The sequence below is a fragment of the Eretmochelys imbricata genome, chromosome 11 (assembly GCF_965152235.1).
Source record: "Eretmochelys imbricata isolate rEreImb1 chromosome 11, rEreImb1.hap1, whole genome shotgun sequence".
Lineage (NCBI taxonomy): Eukaryota > Metazoa > Chordata > Testudines > Cheloniidae > Eretmochelys > Eretmochelys imbricata.
Window position 1 is genome coordinate 62,384,933 of NC_135582.1, and position 22,258 is coordinate 62,407,190.

The 22,258-nt window shown below is 43.4% G+C and overlaps 1 protein-coding gene across 3 annotated transcripts in view; it reads left to right on the forward strand.

Annotated features, from left to right (window-relative positions):
* NRP2 (neuropilin 2) overlaps positions 1–22,258 on the forward strand; it is a 118,832-nt gene that overhangs the window by 20,632 nt on the left and 75,942 nt on the right. For all 3 annotated transcript variants that reach the window (XM_077830146.1, XM_077830147.1, XM_077830148.1), the window contains exons 2-3: positions 992–1,169; positions 20,000–20,181. In XM_077830146.1, coding sequence (XP_077686272.1) covers positions 992–1,169; positions 20,000–20,181 — 360 coding nt within the window. The remainder of the gene's footprint in view (positions 1–991; positions 1,170–19,999; positions 20,182–22,258) is intronic.

The following is a 22,258-nucleotide window of genomic DNA, read 5'->3' on the forward strand; positions in this document are numbered from 1 at the left end:
GCTGCTCTGTTGGGATTGGGGGAATCAAGGAATGTAAAATATAGATGCCTATTGGAGAAAGAGACCTTGTTCGGAATCTTAGTATGTTATCAATTGACTCTATGATGCAGATTTTCCTCCCAGCGAGTAATGAAATAATAAATCAGATTTGTGGTGTTCATAAGATTAAATGTTTTTTTGAAGATGAAATCGCCCTCTAGGGCCTGTTATAACCCAAAGCTGAAAGTGCTTCCTTTGCTCAACTTGTAATTGTTACCAGGCCATTTCTGGGCCACAAAACCACCATTGTTGATTCTCAGAGTCTGTAATTCTAACTGCTCTGCTGGCTTGAAGTGTTTCAAGAGGAGAGAGACAAAACTGAGAGGAGAGGTACTTAGAAGAGGGGCAGGAAGAAGGGAGTGGAAAGACTGTCTTGTGGTTTAAAGCACGGGACAGGGAACCAGGCAAGTGGGGATCTGTTCCTGGCTCTGTCACATACTTTCTGTATGAACTTGGACAAGTCACTTAACCCTCTGTGCCTCAGTTTCCTTACCTGCAACATCAGGATGATGCTACTTCCCTAAGTTGCAGGGATATATTGTGCATTTTCATCCAGGAATGTTTGTACAGGACCTTTGTGGTTTCTATGGAAGAGTGCCATAGAAAGCTTGTAAAAGAGCCAGTACAGGGGAGAAAATAAAGGCAGCTCCAAATGATCTGATATCTCACTGCCTCTTCTTTAATACATCTATAATTGCATAGGCAGGAGCGCTTATGGCCTTTTCTGGTCTGCCTAAAATGTGATATGTGTGTGTGTAGAAGGGAGCGGGGGATTGCGGTATATAATAATCACCTTCACTGTAAGCATCCAGTGATTAGCTTGATAGTTGTAGACCGCGCTGCCATAAAGGCCCGTTAAACATTCTTTATCAGACAACCAAAGGCATAAATGTTAATGTTTTGAAGTTCATAAGCCAGTTTCAGCCACTTGTTCTCTTGGTTATTTTTGCAGTTCAGTCGTGTGGGGGTCGTTTGAATTCAAAGGATGCTGGTTACATCACTTCACCTGGATACCCACAGGACTACCCTTCCCACCAGAACTGCGAGTGGCTCATTTACGCCCCGGAAGCAAATCAGAAGATTATCCTCAACTTCAACCCTCATTTTGAAATTGAGAAACATGACTGCAAGTAAGAGCCTTCCTCTTCTTCTTTACGAGATAATCTGCTCCTCCTCCTCTTCCACTCTTAACTAGAAAGGCGAGGACCAAGCACTCCCAGAAACAGGAAACTGGGTGGTGGCCCCAGTCTCCAGAGCATCCCTCGCTATGTCACCCTCCTTCAGAGTCTGGCTTACCTTGTAGCAGGCTGTCGTGTGACTCCATCGCACCCAAAGGGAAAGGGTCTGAATCCCAGCCTCGGGTAGTGATCCTTGGCACGTAGGAGGTGTTGGTTCTGTTCCCTGCACTGGTGCTGATTCTGCTACACTTGGTGAATTCTGATTTTGAAGGGGAGACCAGGAAGCGGGTTACCCAGGAAAATCAATTAGCAGCTAGTAAATAATTAACAGCATCAATAGGCACCATTAAAGGCTGAATTAATGATGTGGTCTCTGTGGATTTATAATCCAGTATGTACCCTCCGGAGTCTGTGACCAACTATTGGGATGTCTGAAATGTGGAAAAGTTTAGAGTCTCCTAAAATGGGGCTGATTCTGCAGTCTTTCCACACACAGTGTTCCCTTTGATTTATGATAGCATCCACATATCAGACTCTAGGATCAGGCCCACTGACACAAAACAATCAGCACAATCTTAGGTGAATTTTTTGAAGATTGAAAATTATGGTGCCAGATCCTCAGCAGGTGTAAATCAGCATAGCTTCATTGGTTTCAATGGAAGCACATTGCTTTACACAGTTGAGGATGTGGCCCATTCTAATCACATAGGCCCTGATCCAACCAGTGCTGAAGTCGGTGAGTGTTGAAGGAGTTCAGTACTTTGCAGGATCAGTGCCATGTACCGTAGCAGGCAGGGGGGAGCAGGAACTCTGACCATGGACATAAATGAACACAGGTGATCTAAGCAAAATAGTGAGGGACGTGATCATGGTTTTATTGTTGTGCGTTTCGGCAGAGCTGCATAACTTACTGGTGGCTAAATGCAGTCACTCAAAACCCATGGTAATAAAAATGTTACAGTTCCACTGGACTGTGACCCAGGAGACTCGGATTCTATTTCTGCCTCAGCAACTGGCCTATTGGGTGACCTTGGGCAAGTCATTTCCCCTCTCTGGGTGACAGTTTGCCCTTTTGTAAAATGGGTACTGATCTCCCTTGCAAAGCACTTTGAGATCTACTGATGAAAACCCTATTAAGAGCTTGGTAATATTAGCTTTTAGTATATAGAGGGGAGTGTGATATGGCAGTAGGAGTTAAGAGTCCTGGTCCTGACACTGACTCGTTCTGTTGCCTTAGCCAAGTCAGGGCCAGCATTTCTAAAGTGCTTAACACCCACAGGCAGCCCCAGCTTTCAGAAGAACTGAGCATGTTGGAAGCTGAATGCTTTTGGAGATCTGGCCCTTTAGCAGTATATGTGGGAGCTGAGTTCTTTTTGAAAAGCTGTCCCCAGCTGCAGGTGTTAAGCACTTGAAAATCTGACCCCGAAACTGTTGCCCCACATTTTGCCTGTTTTCCCATCTATAAAATGGGGATAAGAATGCAGTTGTGGCAAGCGCCACCAGCTGTCACTATTACAGCTAGTTTTCCAAGTTCTTTTTCTTAGTGTGTGAGCAATTTTGTAGTCTTAGAAGAAAGGTTGGTGTTGGTACTTTTGGTTGCATAAGGCTCTAGGTGGAGGGAGCTCTGTGAGCAGCACGAGAATTCGCTCTCTGCAGTGGTCTCTAGTTAGAAACAATTCTTGAGGCAGAGTTGCTCCCTAGGAACTAGGTATCAGTGCTGGGCTGAGAGTGCTGAAGTTGGGGATTGCCTGCATCTCTGTTTTAGGACTGGTGCATGCGTGTAAATAATGTAAATTACACTTTTGGAATATATCCACGCCACTGATTCCTCCTCCTCCTTCTCTGAGCTGCAAGGGCCTGGATGCCTGCTCCTGTTCCACAGGAGTGCAAGGCTGGTGTCAGAATGGGCACTAAATACGTGTTAATTCCTGGGTAAGGCTCAGTCAGTGAGCTTTCTGAGATCACTGCAAAGAAGTTTCTCCCACAGTGCTGATTATTTTAATTGTTTTCTCTTTTGCCCCTTTTTTTTTTTTTTTTTTGGAGGCAACATCTGTTCAGTCCCATATTTCTTTTTCTTTTTTTAAGCTGTGTCCAGCCACATTAGGAAGTAACTGGGCCTTCTCCCTCCCCCATCATGAAAGGAATAATTTGGTGTAATTGAAGCCCTCGAAGGCCTTTCTCTTTCTCTGCTTCATCCCTGCTCCAAAGAAGCTCCTTAGTTTGGAAAGCACTTCAAAACAAGGAAAATTGGCCGTCTTCTGTTATTTTCTTCTCCTGTGTGTTAGTCACAGCCAGGATCTTAATGCTTGTAGGGTGGGCGCTTTCTAAAATAAAGCCTGGGAAAAACAGGCCATTGTCTGTGCTGCCCTTCCGACGCAATAATGCAGCAGTAAAGCCGGGAGCAAAAGGAGAAAGAGAAACAGAGAAGCTCTGGTTAAGACCGGCCAAACTATTCGGAAATAATTGTAATAGCCCGTCTGCTCCCCATTTCTTCCTCTCAGCACTGCGAGTGCAGCTGCCGTTTTCCTCCTGTTTCAGTCCCATGCAGTGGGATTGGGTATCTGCTATCTGAACCGGGAAGCGGTGTCCAGTTTGAAAAGAGCAGGCTGCTTTGGTGAAAGGTTGCCATTCTGTCACATTGCATTGCGTGCACATGCCAAGTTTTATTTTTGATCTCAGGAGAGACTTGAACCAGCCTCCTGTAGATGAGAAATGAAGATTATTCCCAGTCACGTGGCTGTTCTACCCAATCCTTCGTAATTGCCATTTCTCTGTTCAGTCTGTGCTGTTTGCTTGGAAAATCCAACTCAGAAGCTTCAGTGTTGCGTGAATCACTGCATTCTATAGCCACCTTTTCCAGTCACGAGTCCCTTCCCCAGCTACGTTTCTCTCTGGACTGTTAAAAGCCCCTTCCAGAGATTCTCTCCTGAAATCTACCATCAGCTGCTCTGCTGAACTAATGGTGCTGAAGGATTAGACTGGGCAGAGCTGCCTTTGAATTCCAAGTCTTTTCTGTATAAACAGGGTGGAAGCAGACTCATTTCACATCCTAGTGGAACAGTCTTGCTCCCAAGACAGACAAAAGAACCTCTCATTTGAGTCATGATGGCTTAACCAGGAAAGCATTATCTAAAAATATACATACATAAAAAACAGCCCGGCGTGTTTTTTCTGTCGACTTTTTCTGAACATGAAATGCAGTTGAATTATGAATAACCCAGTGGACATGCTGTCTCTGACTGTGATGATTTCACATACAGTATTGGCTTCAACAAGAGTACTTGTAGCCCCCTCTGGTGGTATCATGACAAACAAGACAAGAGAGTTTGGTCCTTGTGAGAGAGGTGGCTGTTCAGAGAGCTGGCAGAATGAAAACCAAAGATGAGCCTGAGCCACCGAGTTTGGACCTTCCCCAGAATTTGGATCCAAAGGAGTGGCCTCATCTCAAATGAAAACTGGTTTCAGAAGAAGGGTACGGTAGAAAGTACTATGGGGAATTCATGCACATTTACCCTAATATGAGAACAGAACTTAAAGGGACAGTGCTCCCAGTCTGGAGCTGACCTGCCCATAATTTAACTCACCTTACACGTCTCATATTTTGTTTTAAAGCTGCTCTGCTGGTCTTGGAAAATATCAGTTTCCCCAAAGGAGGGTAAGCAGCATTGACTGATAGCCAAATTCTCTGCTGCTGATTAATTATTTGTGTTACAGTAGCACCTAGTGTTCCCAACCAAGATCGGGACACGATTGTGCTAGACTGTGCCAACACAGAAGAGGAAACAGTCCCGCCCCCAAAGAGTGGATGCTGTAAATAGACAAGACACACAAAGGGTGGGAGGGGAAAGAGGGGTGAAGTGTCTTGCCCAGGGTCATATAGTTCGTCAGTCAGGGAGCCAAGAGTACAACCCAGGGCTCACGACTCCTAGATCAACCAAAACACATCTCCCTTGCTACTAGACACTAGGGATAACAACCATGCTGCCGTGTGTTCCATTGAAGCCATGGGTGTTATGATGTGGGATGGGATCCCATTAGACACATCAAGCCAGAGTCTAGTTAGCCTGCAAGGTCTTGTTGTGGTTGCATGAGCCTCTCTCAAGCTGGGCACTGAAATAAGCAAACACAAATATTCTGCTTTCTTAGCAAGTAGTCTGAGTCCTGTAGATTTTAATATCCTGCATACTAACAAGAAGAGAGCAGGGCAGAGAGTCAATGCAAAGTGGGTGTAAGTGCCCACATACCAAACCACAGCTGGCAACTATAATTTTAGGCTCAGCACCCTTGACCAGATCCCTTCACACAAGAATATAACACTGCAGGAAGGCTTCCTTCCATCAGCAGGGGTTAAAGAGCAGACAAGACAGCAATTATAGGTGACTAATTAGTAAATGTTTTGAAAAATAAGCAAAATTATCTCATTAGTAAACATTTTAGAAACAATGCCATTTCTTTCTGAATTGGGAAAATCCTAGAAAATAGAAATATATGAATAATGTTAGAGAGAGATGTGTTTTGAGGGGACGTAGTAAGCGACCACACTGGATCTTCTGTGAATGAAACAATGAGAAGGGTTCAACTTTAACCATGAAGGGAAGGGAAATCATAGAGGAAACATTCGTGAAGGCATTTGGTTGCTTGTAGGTTTATGGGCTGGACAGGCAGAAACAGTGTTTTGAGCTGGAGCTGTTCAGACATCAGCACTGTCTGCAATGGAATCTGTGGTTAAACTGGGGCATACTGTAACCTAACTCTGTCACCATCCCAATCCCCAGTCATAATCCTTGGATAGGTGGGTGCATTTGCCAGAACAATCAACAGCAAATGAGTCAACCATGTTGACATCTAAACATTGCATTAGTCTTCAGAGTTAACACCCACTGAATTGAATGGAACCTGACTCTTTGAGTTATTGTGGCCTGTTGACTGTCTACAGAAGCATGCAGCCAGCTCTGAATCTGTTTGTGCTTGTGTTCTTAAAGGGTAGTTTGAATTCTTCAGACACTGATGAGGCAGAAGAAGTGTTGCTATGGTTTATCCCACCACACTGTTTTACCCAGCCTGCTGGGCACAGAAAGGTCAGGATTTGGTTCTGTATGTTGTATCCCTGTTGGAATTGTTAGAAATTAAGGGCCAGATTGTGGCTTTAGACACTGCCCCTATGGGCCTCACAGCCATACTTCTGAGTCACCGCTCTTCTCCTGTGTCATCCTGGCACCTGGGGGTAGTGATTTACTGCTAGCCTATCTCCTCAATAAATTACTACTCACCCTGCACTGGCTCAGAGGAAGGGGACAGAACCAAGGCCCTGTTCACCTATTGCAGAGAGGGAGTAGGCAAATGAATAGCCCTGCTTACTCCTGGACCCAAGATCCAGACAGCCCAATGGAGCGATAAGGGGGATTCCTGCTGCCCGACCCAGGCATGTGCTTCAAGTCACACTAGCTCTAGCCCGACGGTATTTCTTCTGTATTTCCTCTTGTATCCTGTATTGACCACACTTAATGAAAATCCAATTTAAAAGTAATGAAGCAATCTCATTAAAACAAATGGACAATAACCACAAGAAGTGAAATACTAGTGACTGTGAGTCAGCGTGCCTGGGTTCTGTTGATGGCAATGCTCCAGACTTGCCGTGTAGCCTTGAGAATATCACTTGTCTCTTCTTTTTGTATCAGTTTCTCCTTTTACAAAATGGGGATAATAATGCTTACACGTGTCAGAGGATTGTTATGAGGATTAGTGAATTATTACTTGTAGAGAACTTTGAGGCTGTATGAAAGGTGCCATTTGTTTAAAAATTTATTCTTTAAGGGCCTGATACAAAGCCTCCAGCTATCAGTATAAGCCTTTCCACTGACTTTTAGGGGCATTGGATCTGTCCTTTAATGAGATTCCAACTACCTTTGCTGCATGTAGTTTCTTAATTCATGTTATCCAGACATTTATTTATGTATGGGAGAAAGGAGGGGCCTGCAGTTAACATCCAGAACTGGGAGTTAGGAGATCTGGATTCTATTCCTGCCTGCTGCCTCCATCTTTGGCTTACTGTGTGACCTGGGGCAAATTATGTAGGGTGCTTCAGTTTCCTCACCTGTAAAATAGGAGACAATATTTAACTCATAGCCTGCTCCAAGCATAAGGAGAGGTGGAATTCCTGCAGATGAGGGAATTCTGTACAAAGGATACCATGTCATAATAACACACAGCATCAGGTCAGAATGCTAAGCACCAGGCACACTGCTCATCTAAGAACAGAGGCCAAGAAGTCCTCTTCTGACCAGACAGGAGTTTCACCATCAAGTGTGAAATCTGCAATAAACAGAGGCAGCAGAATGCAAAAGCGTCATTGGAACTACAGGAGATTTTTTTATTCTCCAAGGTTGGCACTGATCTATTTGAATTAAATGAGAGAGATTATCTCTTACTAGGAGACTAGCACTCAAAATTTATTTGAAATGCAGCTGTTGCACAACACATCAAGTAGCAATGTAATAACACACTGAGTGTAAATCAGCTTGTTTGCTATGCAATTTCAGATGGGCTAATAACAGGTATGGCCTACAGTTCATGACTAGCTCATTTTAGCCACACTGACATATCAGTGCGAGCACACTGTGTCAGACCCTCACTATGCTGGTTAGGAGAAAAATCATTACAAATAGCAAAGAACTTGATTTTTTTTTCTTTAAAGAGGGAAGCCCTGGGAGGTTCATGGGATCCACACAGAGCTTTGTTAGACTATTGCAACTCGGATCTTTTATTTTTTAATAGAAAAAACAATTCAGAGATGAAGGTTGCCAGTATCTAATAAGCTTCTTGAGCCAAAGCCAATTAATCCTGAAGTAGTGTCAGAACAAGATCCTGTATCAAGGATGTCAGAGAGTGACCCCTCTTGCAAATGGGACAGGATTACATGCTACAGTTGCCACTGAGGGTCAGTCCTACAGGAGGAACAGAAGATCCCAAAATAAAACCAAGGAAGAGAGTGACTCTTTCTTGAGGACATTCAGAATTCTCCTTTGCTAACACAAGGAGCACAGGCATCGATAGTGAGAAACACCACCCGCAGCAAACACAGATGGTCGTTCACAGACCGTCCTTAGTGCTCACACAGGACATTGTAGAAGGAACTTCCATGAGAACAAGAAGTGGCCAATGCACCAGAAATTCAGTGGGATTCAGAGCAAGTAGTTATTGACAGACATCCAATGAGAGCTAAAATGTCAGGGAGTTCAGGGCATCTGCCCTGACTTCTTTCCTAGGACTGCTGTTTGATTTGTGCATGCTAATGCAATGTTTTATTTCCATTTTTAGTAAAATAAAAGGGGAAGATATAACAGTAGCCCCAGGAGTTGGGATACTGGCCCTGAGATTTGACAAGGGTGTTAATCTTTGGTAATCTTGACCTGTGGCAGGTGGCTATCAGCAGGAAATAAATACTGGTCCCTTATCAGCACGCCTCTGTGTCACATGATTATTACAGGGACAAGAACCCACCAGTATCCTGTGTTTGCTGTAGCTTGCTTAAAGTTATTTTGCTCCATTTGATTTCTTAAGATTTCCTTTGTGATCATTGTTTTCTCTGATTTTCCTGCCATGCGCCTTCTGGTTTCGGGCAGGTAGTCAAGGAGTGAGACATCTTTCTGTCTCTTAAGTATGGCAGCTTGGGATACCCGGGACCTGCGATGCCCCCTCCTTCTTCTCCCTTTTCATCTGGAATCTGTAGATGTGAGCGCTATCATAATAGAGTGTCAGAGGAAGTAATTGATTCCTCACACACACACAGAGAATTCTCTTGCCTTTAGTGTCAATGGAGCTGAACGAAAGCCTTGGAGGGTGAGAAAGGCGTGTAACTCTCCCTGGCTGAGTTGTCAGGGCAAAACAGACATGCTGGGGGAGACTGAGTGAGAGAGTGAAACAAAGGATTGTTTTAATAGTAAAGGAAATAAATATCTCTGAACAAAGAAGTAGCAGGGCATTGTTTGTGTGGGGAACAGGGAGATTTTGGTTGCCTGGATTGATAGATTATAATCACCCTACCTCCAAATCATCCCTCAATAAGAGGAAATATATCGATCCACTTCACATTCTCACCCACTGCTCCTTCTGCTTTTCCCCAAGTCTCGGGCCTTGCTTCCATTAGACTGTTTTATCACTCATCGTGCTTCACGATGCTAGCAGCAGATGCTGTACTCATGCGGTATGTGACCCGGCAGTAAAAATGCTTTTCTCTAGTCTGCATCGTTCTTGGCCTGGTGCTAGTGTCTGTGGAGCAATAACCATTGGGAAGAATGGGCAAGAACATTTCCAGTGCAGACACAACCTTTGAGGAAGCTGCAGTTTCGGCCACTCGGCTAAGGATGGATTTCAACAGGCACAGGAGATGTACTTTCTACTGTAGGACTTTTGAGAAGGGACACGCTTTCTCCCCACTGCCGATCCTATCCACATCCAACCTCTTCTCTAGTGATACAGATCCCCAGTGTTCTTACCTGCTTTCTGGTGAATGGCCTGTATTTCTAGCTGGGGTGCAGAATTAACATTTGAAAATTGTATTCTAGCCAGGCCAAACTGCAGGCTATTTACCAGACAAGTCAGGATGCTTTTAGCATCCGAGTCACCCTGGCTTGATCCGTCCCTGCATTGCACTGTACCTAAGTGGCTGGGATGTTCAGGTTTATATGCAAATTATCAAATACATGATGGTGCTTTAGGGTATGGTGGAATACAGTAAGTGGCTTTCCTAATGTATAGACATGGTCAATTGCACAACCGGTCCAGCCCCTAAGAAGGAGGAAGAAAGAATAGATCTTACTGTGACAGGGTTGCCTTTAAACTGAGCAATGTCTTCATAATTCATCTGACAGAAAAGGAGCCAGAATGTAAACTAGAGAAGAGTGAGAAACTGCTGAGCAAAAGAAGTTGGGTTAGCAGATCAGCCTTTGGAAGACCTTCCCATACCATCATTAAGGACAGGACTATTACGGGGAAGGTGGGAAACAAACTGCTAGGAGGATTAGGGTGGGCTGATCATTTTTGGGTTCCCATAGTTTTAGGTTAATGTGGCTGGTGCTATATTTATTCCAAGAGTGAAACAAACAAAAGCCCATGCAGTAAGCAGCAAAGTGTGAATGGGTTCTAGGTAGTAGTGGGCCTGAGCTACAAACTTCCCACCTGACTCTGACTGTGAACGATTCCATCGGTCCTAGGTGAGGAATCCGGCCCAGGTCTGTGGATGTGATATGACGCCAACTTGGTCTGTCACTGAGTTTCTGCCTTGTACTTTTCTTCGGTGAACCTTCTGCTACTTACTATTATCTCTTATTTATTATATTTCTTCTGCTAGTGAGCAAGCGCCAGTGAGTGGTGACAGTAAAATGAAATAGAAAACAAAGTCCAATTTTCTCCACAAATGGATTATAGCAGAAGCAGGGAGGTGCAAATGGAGTTTCTCAAGTGTCTGTGTGACAGGATGGGCTTTGAGTTGTTTCAATTCTATTACAGTATTAACAAAGTAGAACAGTGTGGAAGCTGGGGGTGATCCTTGAAGTATTTAATCTGTTTTATTCCTGTTTTCATTCTGATTTTCTTTTTTTTTTTTTGGAATACTAAAGACTTCTTGCAACAAAAAGAGCCCCGAAGCTAAAGATAGCAAGGTGAGGAATTTATAGAGATGGCTTTAGAGACAGAAATAAAATTAAACAGCCACGTGTAACTCCTGAATAACAGCCTGCAGAAAACCCCTAACGTGCACATTAGCACATCTTATTTTCTTCTATAATGAACAGTTTTCCAGATATGTCCCAGATGCGAGCTCTTCTCTCCTCCAATACTTCTCTCGGCTGAGATCTGCCACAGGAATGTAGCCTGAAGAAGGGATGGTAACAAATGTGGGGGAAGTAGTCAGAGTTCATTTTGGCGAGGGGCAGTGAATGGGAGGCAGGAACTAAATTCTCATCTGAGGCTAAACTTGCCAAAGAAGCAGTTTTAAAAATCTTTGATTCTCCTTTCTGCAAGATATATTTGGTTGGTTTTCACGTAATGTACAGTAACTGCTGGAAGAATCTCTACATTGGCACTGCTATCATGGCAGCGAAAAAGACAAAGATGATAAATAGATGTTATTTGTGGCTTCCATTTATTTATTTGTTTATTTATTTATGTCTTTGAGGGATTTTGGAAGCAGTCTTCCAATCTGTTTTGGGTTATTCTTTCTCTTCCTACTGCCTGAACTGGATGGCTAGTTTTTCTCTCTTCTCAGAAGTTCTGGTCATGTAGGTTAGGAAGAGCTGAAAGAATAACCCAAAACAGAGTGGAAGAATTGTTTGTTCATAAAGCCCCATAAGACCACATACATGCCACACAACGCGAGGCCTGATTCTCCTCTTACTTACACCAGTGTTAAACCACTGTAACTTCACTGACTCCAGTGAAGTCACTTCTGATTTGCACATGAGATGAGGATCTGGCCCTTTGGGCTTTGCTACTCCGCTGCCCTGCAATGAGAGCAAAGTGGGCACAAAACACTACCATTCTGAATTAGTAGCATTCTGTGCCCATTTTGCACTGCATGAATGAGTATACAAGCCGCAGACTAGAATTACACCTTTTATGTCTACACACCCATTTATAGATACAAATACCAATACACATCAGGCCTGGTTCTGCTCTCAGACCCATGTAAATTAGGAGTGACTCCACATAAATTGATGAATTACACCCGTGTAAAACCAATGTAAGCCAAATCCATCTGCCCTATTTATAATTAATGGCTACAGATAAAATCCCACCGGCAGCAAATATAAGTTCTTTGCTATGATGCCATCAGAAAGATTGCTTTCATGCCTCTGACATTATGACCATAAAATATGCCATTTAAAAATCTCCTGCACCTTTTGCAACAGTTTGACTTGTGTTATTTGTATGCTACTATTGCTTAAGATTCTATAAAAGTCACTGGGGACTTTGCTCACGCTTCCAAAATGCTCTTTTTGATTTGAAGGAGGTTTATGGAAAAGTACAATCAGAGCAACTGACAGAGCATGCAGTTGACATTAATTGTGTCTGCCGCAAAACATCAGTGTTAGACTGAGTTGGTGGTTCACTTACCTCTTTCCCCACCTAATGCTGAGCTGTTCCGTAATCATCTTTAATAAAACTATTGATTCTCAGCTGTGACATCATCACCATGAAATAGGATATTCTTAAAGCACCTTTAAAAACCACCCACAACTTTCGGAGGATTTTATAAAAGGGATATTGTGAAAGAGCCAATTAGATTGGTTGGCAAAAGTTCTGGCTAAACAGTCTTCCAATATACCTGCACTAGCTGGCAGTATATTAGCCCTTTCAGGTGAGAATTTGCAATATAATAGTGATTCACACAGACACCCCCTCCAATTTCTTCCTATTATGAGCAGTTACAGTAGGACATGCTGTGCTAAACAGGACAAAGGAGTGAGTGCTGGGTCGGGAGGCCCAAATCAGCATTGACCATTCCCAAATTTGGGAATGTTTGGATTTAATCTAAGTATCTATTTGTCTGTCTTTCTGTTGGTCTGTCTGTGTATCCTAGACTAGTCTAATATAATATAATCTGTTTAATCAAGTCTGGATCCTATTCCTGGCTCCACTGCAAACTTCCTGTGTGACCTTGGGCAAGTCACCAATCCTCTCAACTTTCCTACCTCCCAGGGTCTTCTGAGGATACATTCATTAATGTTTGCCAGGTGTTGAGATATTGCAGTCACGAGCACCATGGAAATGCTTCTACTATAAATAAAACTAATAATAAAATGTGAGGAAAGTTGAGATTATAACTGCACAGCTAGTTCCCATCTCTAGATCACAAACGTGGCTTCATGAGATAGACTGCAAATAGGGTCGGTTTTATCTAATATCTCTCCTTTTTAAAAAGGTGAAAGGAAAAAATGTAGGGAAAATACCATCCGAGCTAAAGTTTTGCATGTGACCATTGCAGTTGGGAAACTAGCTAATTTTCAGGTTTTCATGGTAGGCACTGGGGTTTTGCTGGAAAGTCGTGAAGGTTTTTCTCTGTCCTGCTTTAAGCTTTGCCTTCCATTCCCACCGACTGCATCCCCTCCTCCTCCTCCTGCTACCACTTGCTTACATGTCCCTGCAGTGTTATTTTATCACGGTTTGGATGACGGCTGGCCTCCGCAGCTAGGAGGATGTGGTTAACAGTAGGTTTGTTGATCCCTGATCTTGCACTGAGCAAAATGAATCTGGGCTCTGCACTTTTGGGTGTGTTGCTCAGCAGGGTAGCTGCAGAGTGAGTCTGCTGGAGAGCCCAGAGGTATCCGGTTACATTCTTGCTAGGTGTATATTGATGTTTCTGGACTTTGTATCTTCCTGGGACCAGGCAAGGGTGGAGGTATATGTTGGCTCAGATCGACTGTGAGGAGGAAGCACTGGTTTAGCTACGTCCCGAGGAGAAGCATAGCTCTTCGCCTGTCTGGGTGCCATTTGGGGGCCAAGCTGCAAGAAAGAACTGAGGTGCAAACTGCGGCAGCAGGACCTTGGTTGGTTTGTGATAGTCACACACTGATTCCACTGAGACTACTCTTGTGAGTGAGGCAAGCTGGATTCACTCCAACGTATGATGTATAAGGTTGCCAGTGTAACCTTACAATACTACAATACTAATGCCTGCAAAACCAAACCGGGCCTTCAGCATTCTAAGGGCTAACACCAAAGCTGCTTGCAAACTGGAGAAAACACAGAGTAGCAAGATATTGAGCAATAGACAGGGCTGGCAATAGGAAAAAAGAAAGAAGGAGAGTGAGTAGTAGAGACATTAAAAGGCCTCATACTGAATTATAAAAACTCTCTTAACACTGGTAAAGCAAGGTCACTTTCTGTTAAGAAAGAATCTTTAATAAATTGCAGCACCATAAGTGATAGATGTTTTCTGGCTCACTTTGTTAAACAATTTCAAGAAGAGTAGCTAAGCGTGTATTCCCCCCTCTCTCTGCTCTCTCCCACCATTGCCTACGTAGGCAGAAGCACTTCGACTTTCACTCCCTGCTTCACAAAACACCCAGTGATGTGTGTACAATGCTGAGAATAAACACAACCCTGTGTTTGAAACTGTTTCAAGTCCAATAACCCCCCTTCCTCCTGAAACTGCTGTTGCCAGTATTTGTTCCATTGGTGTAGACTGTGGTCTGCATCCATGTAAGAAAACATATGTAATCCCTTGACCACGTTTTATTGTAATGGGTGTTGACTGCTGGGCCAACCGTTTGCATCGCTGTCTTGTTGGGGCTTGGAATAGGAATTGGCTATGGTATTTGACAGTAGTGTCCTCTGTTCAGATATGACTTAGGAGTTCAGCTAACCAGTAAAACTGTGCCTTGTGTTGGGCTATGTTTACTTAACCAATGGAATTATAGTATTGCCTATGAATGAAAACCAGCTGACTTGTGATTGGCTGAGATAGTTCAGATGCCATCATGCCATTTTGCTGCTCCACCCAACAATGAGCTGTTCCATAACCGTCTGGAAATGAAACTGTAAGTGCAGAAAACATCCAAAGGGTTCCCCCCGCCCCCGCCCCCAACACACTGGAAAAGGAACCAAGTCTGGAAATTGTGTTTAAACTCAACATAAACAAAGTTCTAGCAAAACCAGATTTTAACATGGTTTGGCCAGTGACCCCACCATAACAGAACTACATTTAACAACAAGCTTGAGCTTGGGCGAGTGAGTGGGCAGAACCTAAGTGTGAAAGAAAATGAGCAGTCTCCACTGCGGAAGTTAGCCTGGAGTCTCAGTTTAGGATGTGAATTCTTGGAATGAACATATTTGCTCTTTTACTTTTAAGGAATCAAGCATGAAGTTTAACTAGTAAAGAAAGCAAATGCTCTTATAGTGCATTCTGGCAGAAGTAATATCCTGGTGTGAATACTGTCCCACTTTGCAGATCTGTTTATCAGTACTGTAAAAACATAATGAGAATTTTGCCTGAGTAAGGACTGCAGGGTTTGGGCCAAGATTTTTAACAACAACAACAAAAATCCCTTATGTGTTTATATTAATTCCACATTTGGCAAAAACGATCTCTCGACCTCCTGCAGACTTATTTAGTTGGTTGTAAGATTTGATTTATTAAGGATTAGTTTCATGAGGAGAAAACTCCTCTTTAGGTGCTTGGATGAGGCCAAATGTTTTAATGTAGAGAGGAGCAATTATTTCCCAATGAATAACACGTTAGATGAATTTAGCCTTTTTTTCCTATTTGCAAATTGTCTTTGAGCAGATTGCAAAATTCACAAGTTTTATTTGTTTTTTGAAATTATTCACTAATTCTTGGGCTACAGGATGTTATAGATCTTGTCATTTCATAATGTGTTGGTTGATTTTGTAAGTCATGTATCTTTTCTTCTGGATACTGATTGGTTGATTTATGTCATGGAGACAGCATGAACTCAAAATCCCTGCTGTGCTGTTGAGTTATGTAAACAAGAGAACGGAAACAATGCGATTTGACTTTCGGGTATGTAAACTAAACTATTCAGCACCAATGGCAAATTTTACAATCAAATGTACAATTTGAAATCCACTTTTTATGAATATTCAAGAATTCATGCTCGTTAACTCGGGAGCACACGGATGTTCACTGAATGTGAAAGGGCTGCAAAGGTGGTTAGAAAAAAAAGGTTTCAGAGTAACAGCCGTGTTAGTCTGTATTCGCAAAAAGAAAAGGAGTACTTGTGGCACCTTAGAAGTGAGCTGTAGCTCACGAAAGCTTATGCTCAAATAAATTGGTTAGTCTCTAAGGAGCCACAAGTACTCCTTTTCTTTTTAGAAAAAAAAAAGTCTTTTGAATTCGAGTAGATATTCACTAGAAAAAAAAAGGGTCTCCTCTGTTTGCTGAACTCTGGGTGAAACAAACAGAGAAACAAAACCCTACCAAAACAAAGCACTGCTCTGCCCACACAATTTTTCCCCAGAGGAGAGGATGCGAGAGAGAACAAACCGCATGTGACAGATTTTAATCATGTTGCTTAATGCACTAATGGAGGCTGCTTTAGATATCCCATGTGAGGCCAGATCCTCAGCTGGTGTAAATCAGCGTAGCTCCATACACCAGCTGAGGATCTAGCCCCATGAATGCTCTTCCTTTGGTAGATCACTCTTTTAAAAGGAGGCTTTAAATGTGACTTGGTTTCTTTCATGCTGGGCAGCCAAATTGTGTTTGTCACCAAATTATAGGCTGGCTAGTTACTGCTAACTCAGTGCCTGGCCCAGTATAGATAGCACTTTAGCTTCAGGCATTTTTCAGTTGGAGTCCAGCCTGATTAACTCCTTGAAAGGAGTGAGACCTGGCCTATTCGGACTGCCTTCCTTTCTGAGCAGCACATTTAGTTCTGGGGTTGTGGCTTAATGATGTATGTGTGTCTTGCAGGACAGGAATGAGTCACATGAGAATCCTTCTGTGTCCAACAAGCTACTTCTTTCAACTCTCAGTTTCCAAATAGAGGATCTTGTGACGAAGTGGAAAGTAAGAAGCGTGGCAGTGTGTAACATTTCTGCACTTTCCTGTCCCCTTGGAGGAGGAGATGCCTAGCATGTTGTTTTAACAGGTTGATGCTAAGCAAATAAACAGAGAAAGAAAGATGGGTAGTTTTCTGTAAATAACGGTAGGCTGGTCAGAGACTAAACACAGAAAGGAGAGAGAAAGTGTGTAAAGATTGCATGATGTTCATGTAAAAACTATTTATCTGCCACACAGAGATACCAGTACTATCCTGCCACTAGACATGCGGCAAGATGAACACGCCAAAGGGTTCACTGGGAGTTTTAGATTCAGATCGGAATTTCACAGTGGGCTTTTATCTCTCTAATGGGACAAACTAAAACCAGAATTATTATTTATTTGTAGTGCCTAAGAGCCCTAGTCATGGGCTAGGACTCCATTGTGCCAGGCTCTGTACAAACACTGAACAGAGATACAGTCCTTGCCCCCAAAAGCTTACAATGTAAGTGTAAGACAGGAAAGACAGGTGGATACAGACAGGGGAATGCAAAGAAACAATAAGATTATATTGGTCAGCATAATAGACAGAGTGGTCTTGGCACACTGGTAAGGATCCAACACCATTAAGCTTCGGATGATTTGAAATGTGTCGGTAGATCTGAATTCTGTGACTTGGGCCCATCTCTAATAGCTTTGGGGGTTTCATTTCTCTCTCTCTCTCTCTCTATATATATAGAGAGAGATACTTTGCATGGTGTCTGCCCAAGTGCTGATCACAGCAAGGTTCTGTATGTGATTAATTAGACCTTGTTATCAGCAGTCACTTTTATGTCACTTCTCTCAGCAGTGTGTGCTCCTGATAATGATTATGTGAATTACAGAGTGCGGTTTCCAAACTTTGGCACCCACAGTGAGCGTCCAAATGCCTCATCTGGGATTACAAATGTCCAGTTAGGCATGTCAAATGGAATTTGGGCATCTGTAGCCAAACAGCACCAAAATATAGGCTGCAGGTGCTTAATTTAGGCATAAAATTGCAATTGGTTCCCCAGTATTTGCATTTTGGGTTTCACCCAGTGCTTTAGGAGGAGTTGGTAGAGTAATAATAAAAATACCCAGCCCTTATCTAGCACTTTTCATCCATAGTTCTCAAAGCGCTTTACAAAGATAGATAATTATCCTGGATTTACAGATGGGGAAACTGAGGCAAAGGGCAGTGACATCACCTGGCAGGCCAGAGGCAGAGCCATGAATAGAACCCGAGTTCTAGGGCAGAGCTCTGTTCACTAGGCCATCCTGCCTCTATTTGTTATAATGTCACATTTGGTATGATATATATGTTGAACTAACTGGTTACACGGCCATGTTGTTTGAGCATTTACTGCTTGTCTACCTTTTCTACATGCACAGCCACATGCTATTTGATGGGTGAGTAATAAATCAACATATACATATATATATATATTTCCTTCCAGTTACTTCAATCAATCACTGGTTAATTAGAGCTTCTATTTAATTTGATCAAAACCTAAAGAAAGAAATAATCTCTGGTAAAAATAACCCAAATTCCACCCTTTATTTGGATCAATTTAAAGAGGTAGCATATTATTCAATCAGTGGCCTTGGGACATTCTGTTTAATTAATACAGGGAGGTAAACATTCTGAATGAAATCAAAGAGAGAGCACCAGGAAGTCCCTTCTGATGATACAAGATGAATACAATGACAAGATGTGTTGTTCAGCCATTGTTATCTATGTTGTTATAGATGGCCTTCGACTACTAAATTTAGGGGGTCAGATCCTAAGCTGGTGTAAACGGACATAGATCTGTTGACATCAGTTGAGGATCTGCTTCCGGAAATGGACCTGAATTGCCCAAGTTCTGAGGGTGTTTGGATCTGGAGTTTTGTCTTGGGTCCATCTCTGCCTTCCATGGACTGAGCTGGTGGGGTGTGTGTGTGTTAACTAATCCTTAAATTGTTACATGAACTTCCTTGGAAGCCAATAGGGGATGTGTGTTAAGACTTCAGGGTTAGGCACAAGATATGATACCTCCACCCCTACTTGATGATCATATGGATAATGAGATAATCCACTTAAGTCAATCGAAGTGAGAGGTATGGAAAACTGTGTATAGAGAGTGTTAGAATGGAAACTCTTACCAAGTAGTCTAGAGGAATGAGCATGGGTCTGGGGGGTTAAGAGTGTTTTATTCCCGTCTCTGCCACTGCCCTCCTGTGTGCCCTTGGGCAAGTCATCTAGGGAGGGATTGTTAAATCCCTCGGGATTTGTGCTTCTAAATCACTTAGGTGCATTTGAAAATCCAATCTTTACCTCTTTGGCAAGTGTGAAATGGGGATAATGATAGTATCGTACCTATTGTGCAGGAGTGCTTGGAGAGTGAATGATCCTTTGGACAGAGAGCAATATCTGAGAGCTGAATATAAATAACAAATAATACAACTTACCAGAGAGATCAAGGGAAGGAACTGAGGGAAAGGAAACACACAAGCTAGTTATGGAATGGGAGGTAGGTCTAGGAGCAAAGTTTCAGTAGAGGGAGGTGTTTGTTACAATTAATATTGTTTATTATTTGTATTGTGGGTAGCACCTAGAGGCCCCAGCCCCATTGTGCCGGGGGCTGTACAGACTATAACAAAGAGATGACCCATGCCCCAACATTTAAGATGAAAGACAACAAGTGGATACCGCAAACTGATGGGAGAGCACAAGGAAGCAGTGAGGCCATTATGAACAGTGGAATAAGCAGTGATCACAGCACACCAGCTGTCTAAGAACTGTCAAATGTTTTTTAGGCATTGTGGGACAGTGCCTTTTAAGAAGAGATGTAAAGGAGGATAGTGTCCTGGAAGATTTTTATAGGGAGCTTCTCCTTTGCATAGGTGGTAGCATGGGAGACTGCATGATGATCGCTTGTCTGAAAATTTGGCAAATGGGCAATCAAGGGTGACGTAGGCAGAGTGGAGGTGAGAGTTTATATCTGTCTAGTGGATTAGAGATCCTAGGTAGGACAGGTGTAAGCCATAAAGGGTCTGAAAGGTGAAGACAAGTAGCTTGAGCTTACTGCAGTGGAAATGGAGAGATGCAAACAAGATGTGACATGGTCAAAGCAAACAGCCAGGCAGATGCTTCTGTGAAGAATGTAGGCACGTATAAGGTGGGAAGAAGGACTCATTGTGTTTGTGCCATACATTCTGTAACATCAACCTGTTTGTCATGTGTCTCTTCTGTCTCCCTTCCCACTCCCTCGGACAGATATGACTTTATCGAGATACGGGACGGCGACAGCGAGTCGGCAGACCTGCTGGGCAAACACTGTGGGAACATCGCTCCTCCAACCATCATCTCCTCAGGCTCCTCTCTCTACATTAAGTTCACCTCTGATTATGCACGGCAAGGCGCTGGCTTTTCTTTGCGCTATGAGATCTACAAGACAGGTCAGTGTCAAAGGCAGACTTTGGACTGGCAGTCCTACAGCACCTATCTTCCCAGCAGTTGACATTGGGATCATCACAGAGCAAATCCTGTGGGCCACATTTTCAGTAGGGTTTTTAGCATGTGCTCAGTACAAAGGGTTTTATTTTTTTGGCAAGTCTGTTTCATCATATTTCCAAGAAGGTAAAGATTTTAGTGGTGCGTTATAGTGCTTTTTGATTCGTATCTTGGCATGAAAAGCAGGTTCCCTCATTAAATTCTCTTGCATTCCAGAACTACAAACTCTCTATCTTTTCTTCATGGCATGTAAGCGCTTGTTAAGTCAAGGCTAAGGTGAAGATTGTCCCTCCTTTAGAACTCTCTAAAGTTCCTGTGGATATACAACTTAAGCACTGATCAATGGCTCTGTTTTCTCTTTCTGGAAGGCAAGGGTTTTTGTAACGGGTGGACTGCTCGTTTAAAGGGGCTGCTGCCTGCAGTGTCAGCAAGGGAGTCAGACCGGCGGCTGTTGAGTTCAGTATAACAGGAACTATTCATAATTCTGCTTTATACAAAACTATTCTGGAAGAAAGTAAAAGCTACTCAAAAGGCCTTTTTATATCATCTCTGTCTAAATATTTGTCAGAACTGTATGCATGAGAACACGTTGTCTCAAGAAAATATGAAACTCTGTGTTTGTGTGTGTGCACGCGTGTGTGTGTGAGAGAGAGGAGAGATTGAGGGGTTGTACGTACTTCCTCTTATGTCGGTATAACATATGTCACTCAGGAGTGTGAATAACATCTCCCCCCCACCTTCCCCTGAGCGATGTAAGTTACACTGACCTAAGCGCCTGTGTGGACAGCACTAAGTCGGCGGGAGAGCTTCTCCCATGGACATAGCTACCGCCTCTCACGGAGATGGCTTTATTACGTCGACGGGAGAGCGCTCTCCCATCGGCATAAAGCGTTGGTGCAGCTGCACCGCTGTAGCGCTTCTAGTGTACAGTAGCCTTGAGAGAGAGCGAGAGAGCTTGTGTGCACATGAGGGGCATAAGTATGTTTTGCACAAGGATACCCGAAGCTATCTGTCATAGGACCAGGCCCTGTGCCCACATTCCATTGCTAGAGTACTGGAAGAAAACACACAACTGTCACGTCATCGGCAGAATATGAAACAAATACATGAATATACTGGAGAATCAAAAATAGGCGCAGCTTTGTTTGTGTCTTTTCCAGAATCTTCATACCACCACATAAGTATTTAGTGGTTTTGAGCACAGTTATATATTATTTAGAGACAGATGCTTGTAAATACACAGAGACATACAGACTCGGGTGCTGATGACTGGCTGACTGGGGATGGGAATACAAATGAAACAGGACTTCCTAACTTTAATTTAGAAGGGGGGGGTGGATTAAAAAGATCCGTCAGTGTATCTATCTGTTCCTGGGGTGACTTGTTAAAATGGAGAATCGTTATGAGGTGGTGGCCATGTAAAGCCTCTGGCACACAGTTGAGCAGTTCTTTTTCCATCCAGTGGAGGGCAGTGGTGCACATACACAGCAGCCAGGTCATGACATTGTTGTTTCACGTAATGGTTAGAACATTGACTAATCCTGAAGGGGTTAGTTAACCCATCAGGACTGGCTGTTTTCATGGGATTTGCTGAGGGAATAGTGGACGCTGAGGCAGGGATCAGGATGAGTCTTTGTTCAGGAGGGAAGATAGTTGACTCAAACGGGGCTGTCTTGCCTCTTCCTACTCGTAACCCTTGGTCCTATCCCAGTCCTTCCTGTGTGCCTTGTCCCACTTGCCCTTGCTGTCAGTCCCATGCCCTGACTTTTATGTCATGAAGCAGTAGGACCGGGAGTAGTCCAGTATGCAGCAGTGGCCAGGATGAGGCTGAGCTGACAGAACCAGGCAGTAGTGCTGTGCCGAGAGGCCGCTGGCAGGGAGTGAGAAGCGCTCTGTCCATTGAGTACGAACCAGGAAAGGGCTAACATCATGGGAAAAGACCATTCGAGGGAGAGGAAGTAGGGGCTGCGTCAGAGAGGCAGAAGGAGCAAGAGGAAGGCAGGAGCTGAGTCTTCTCATTCC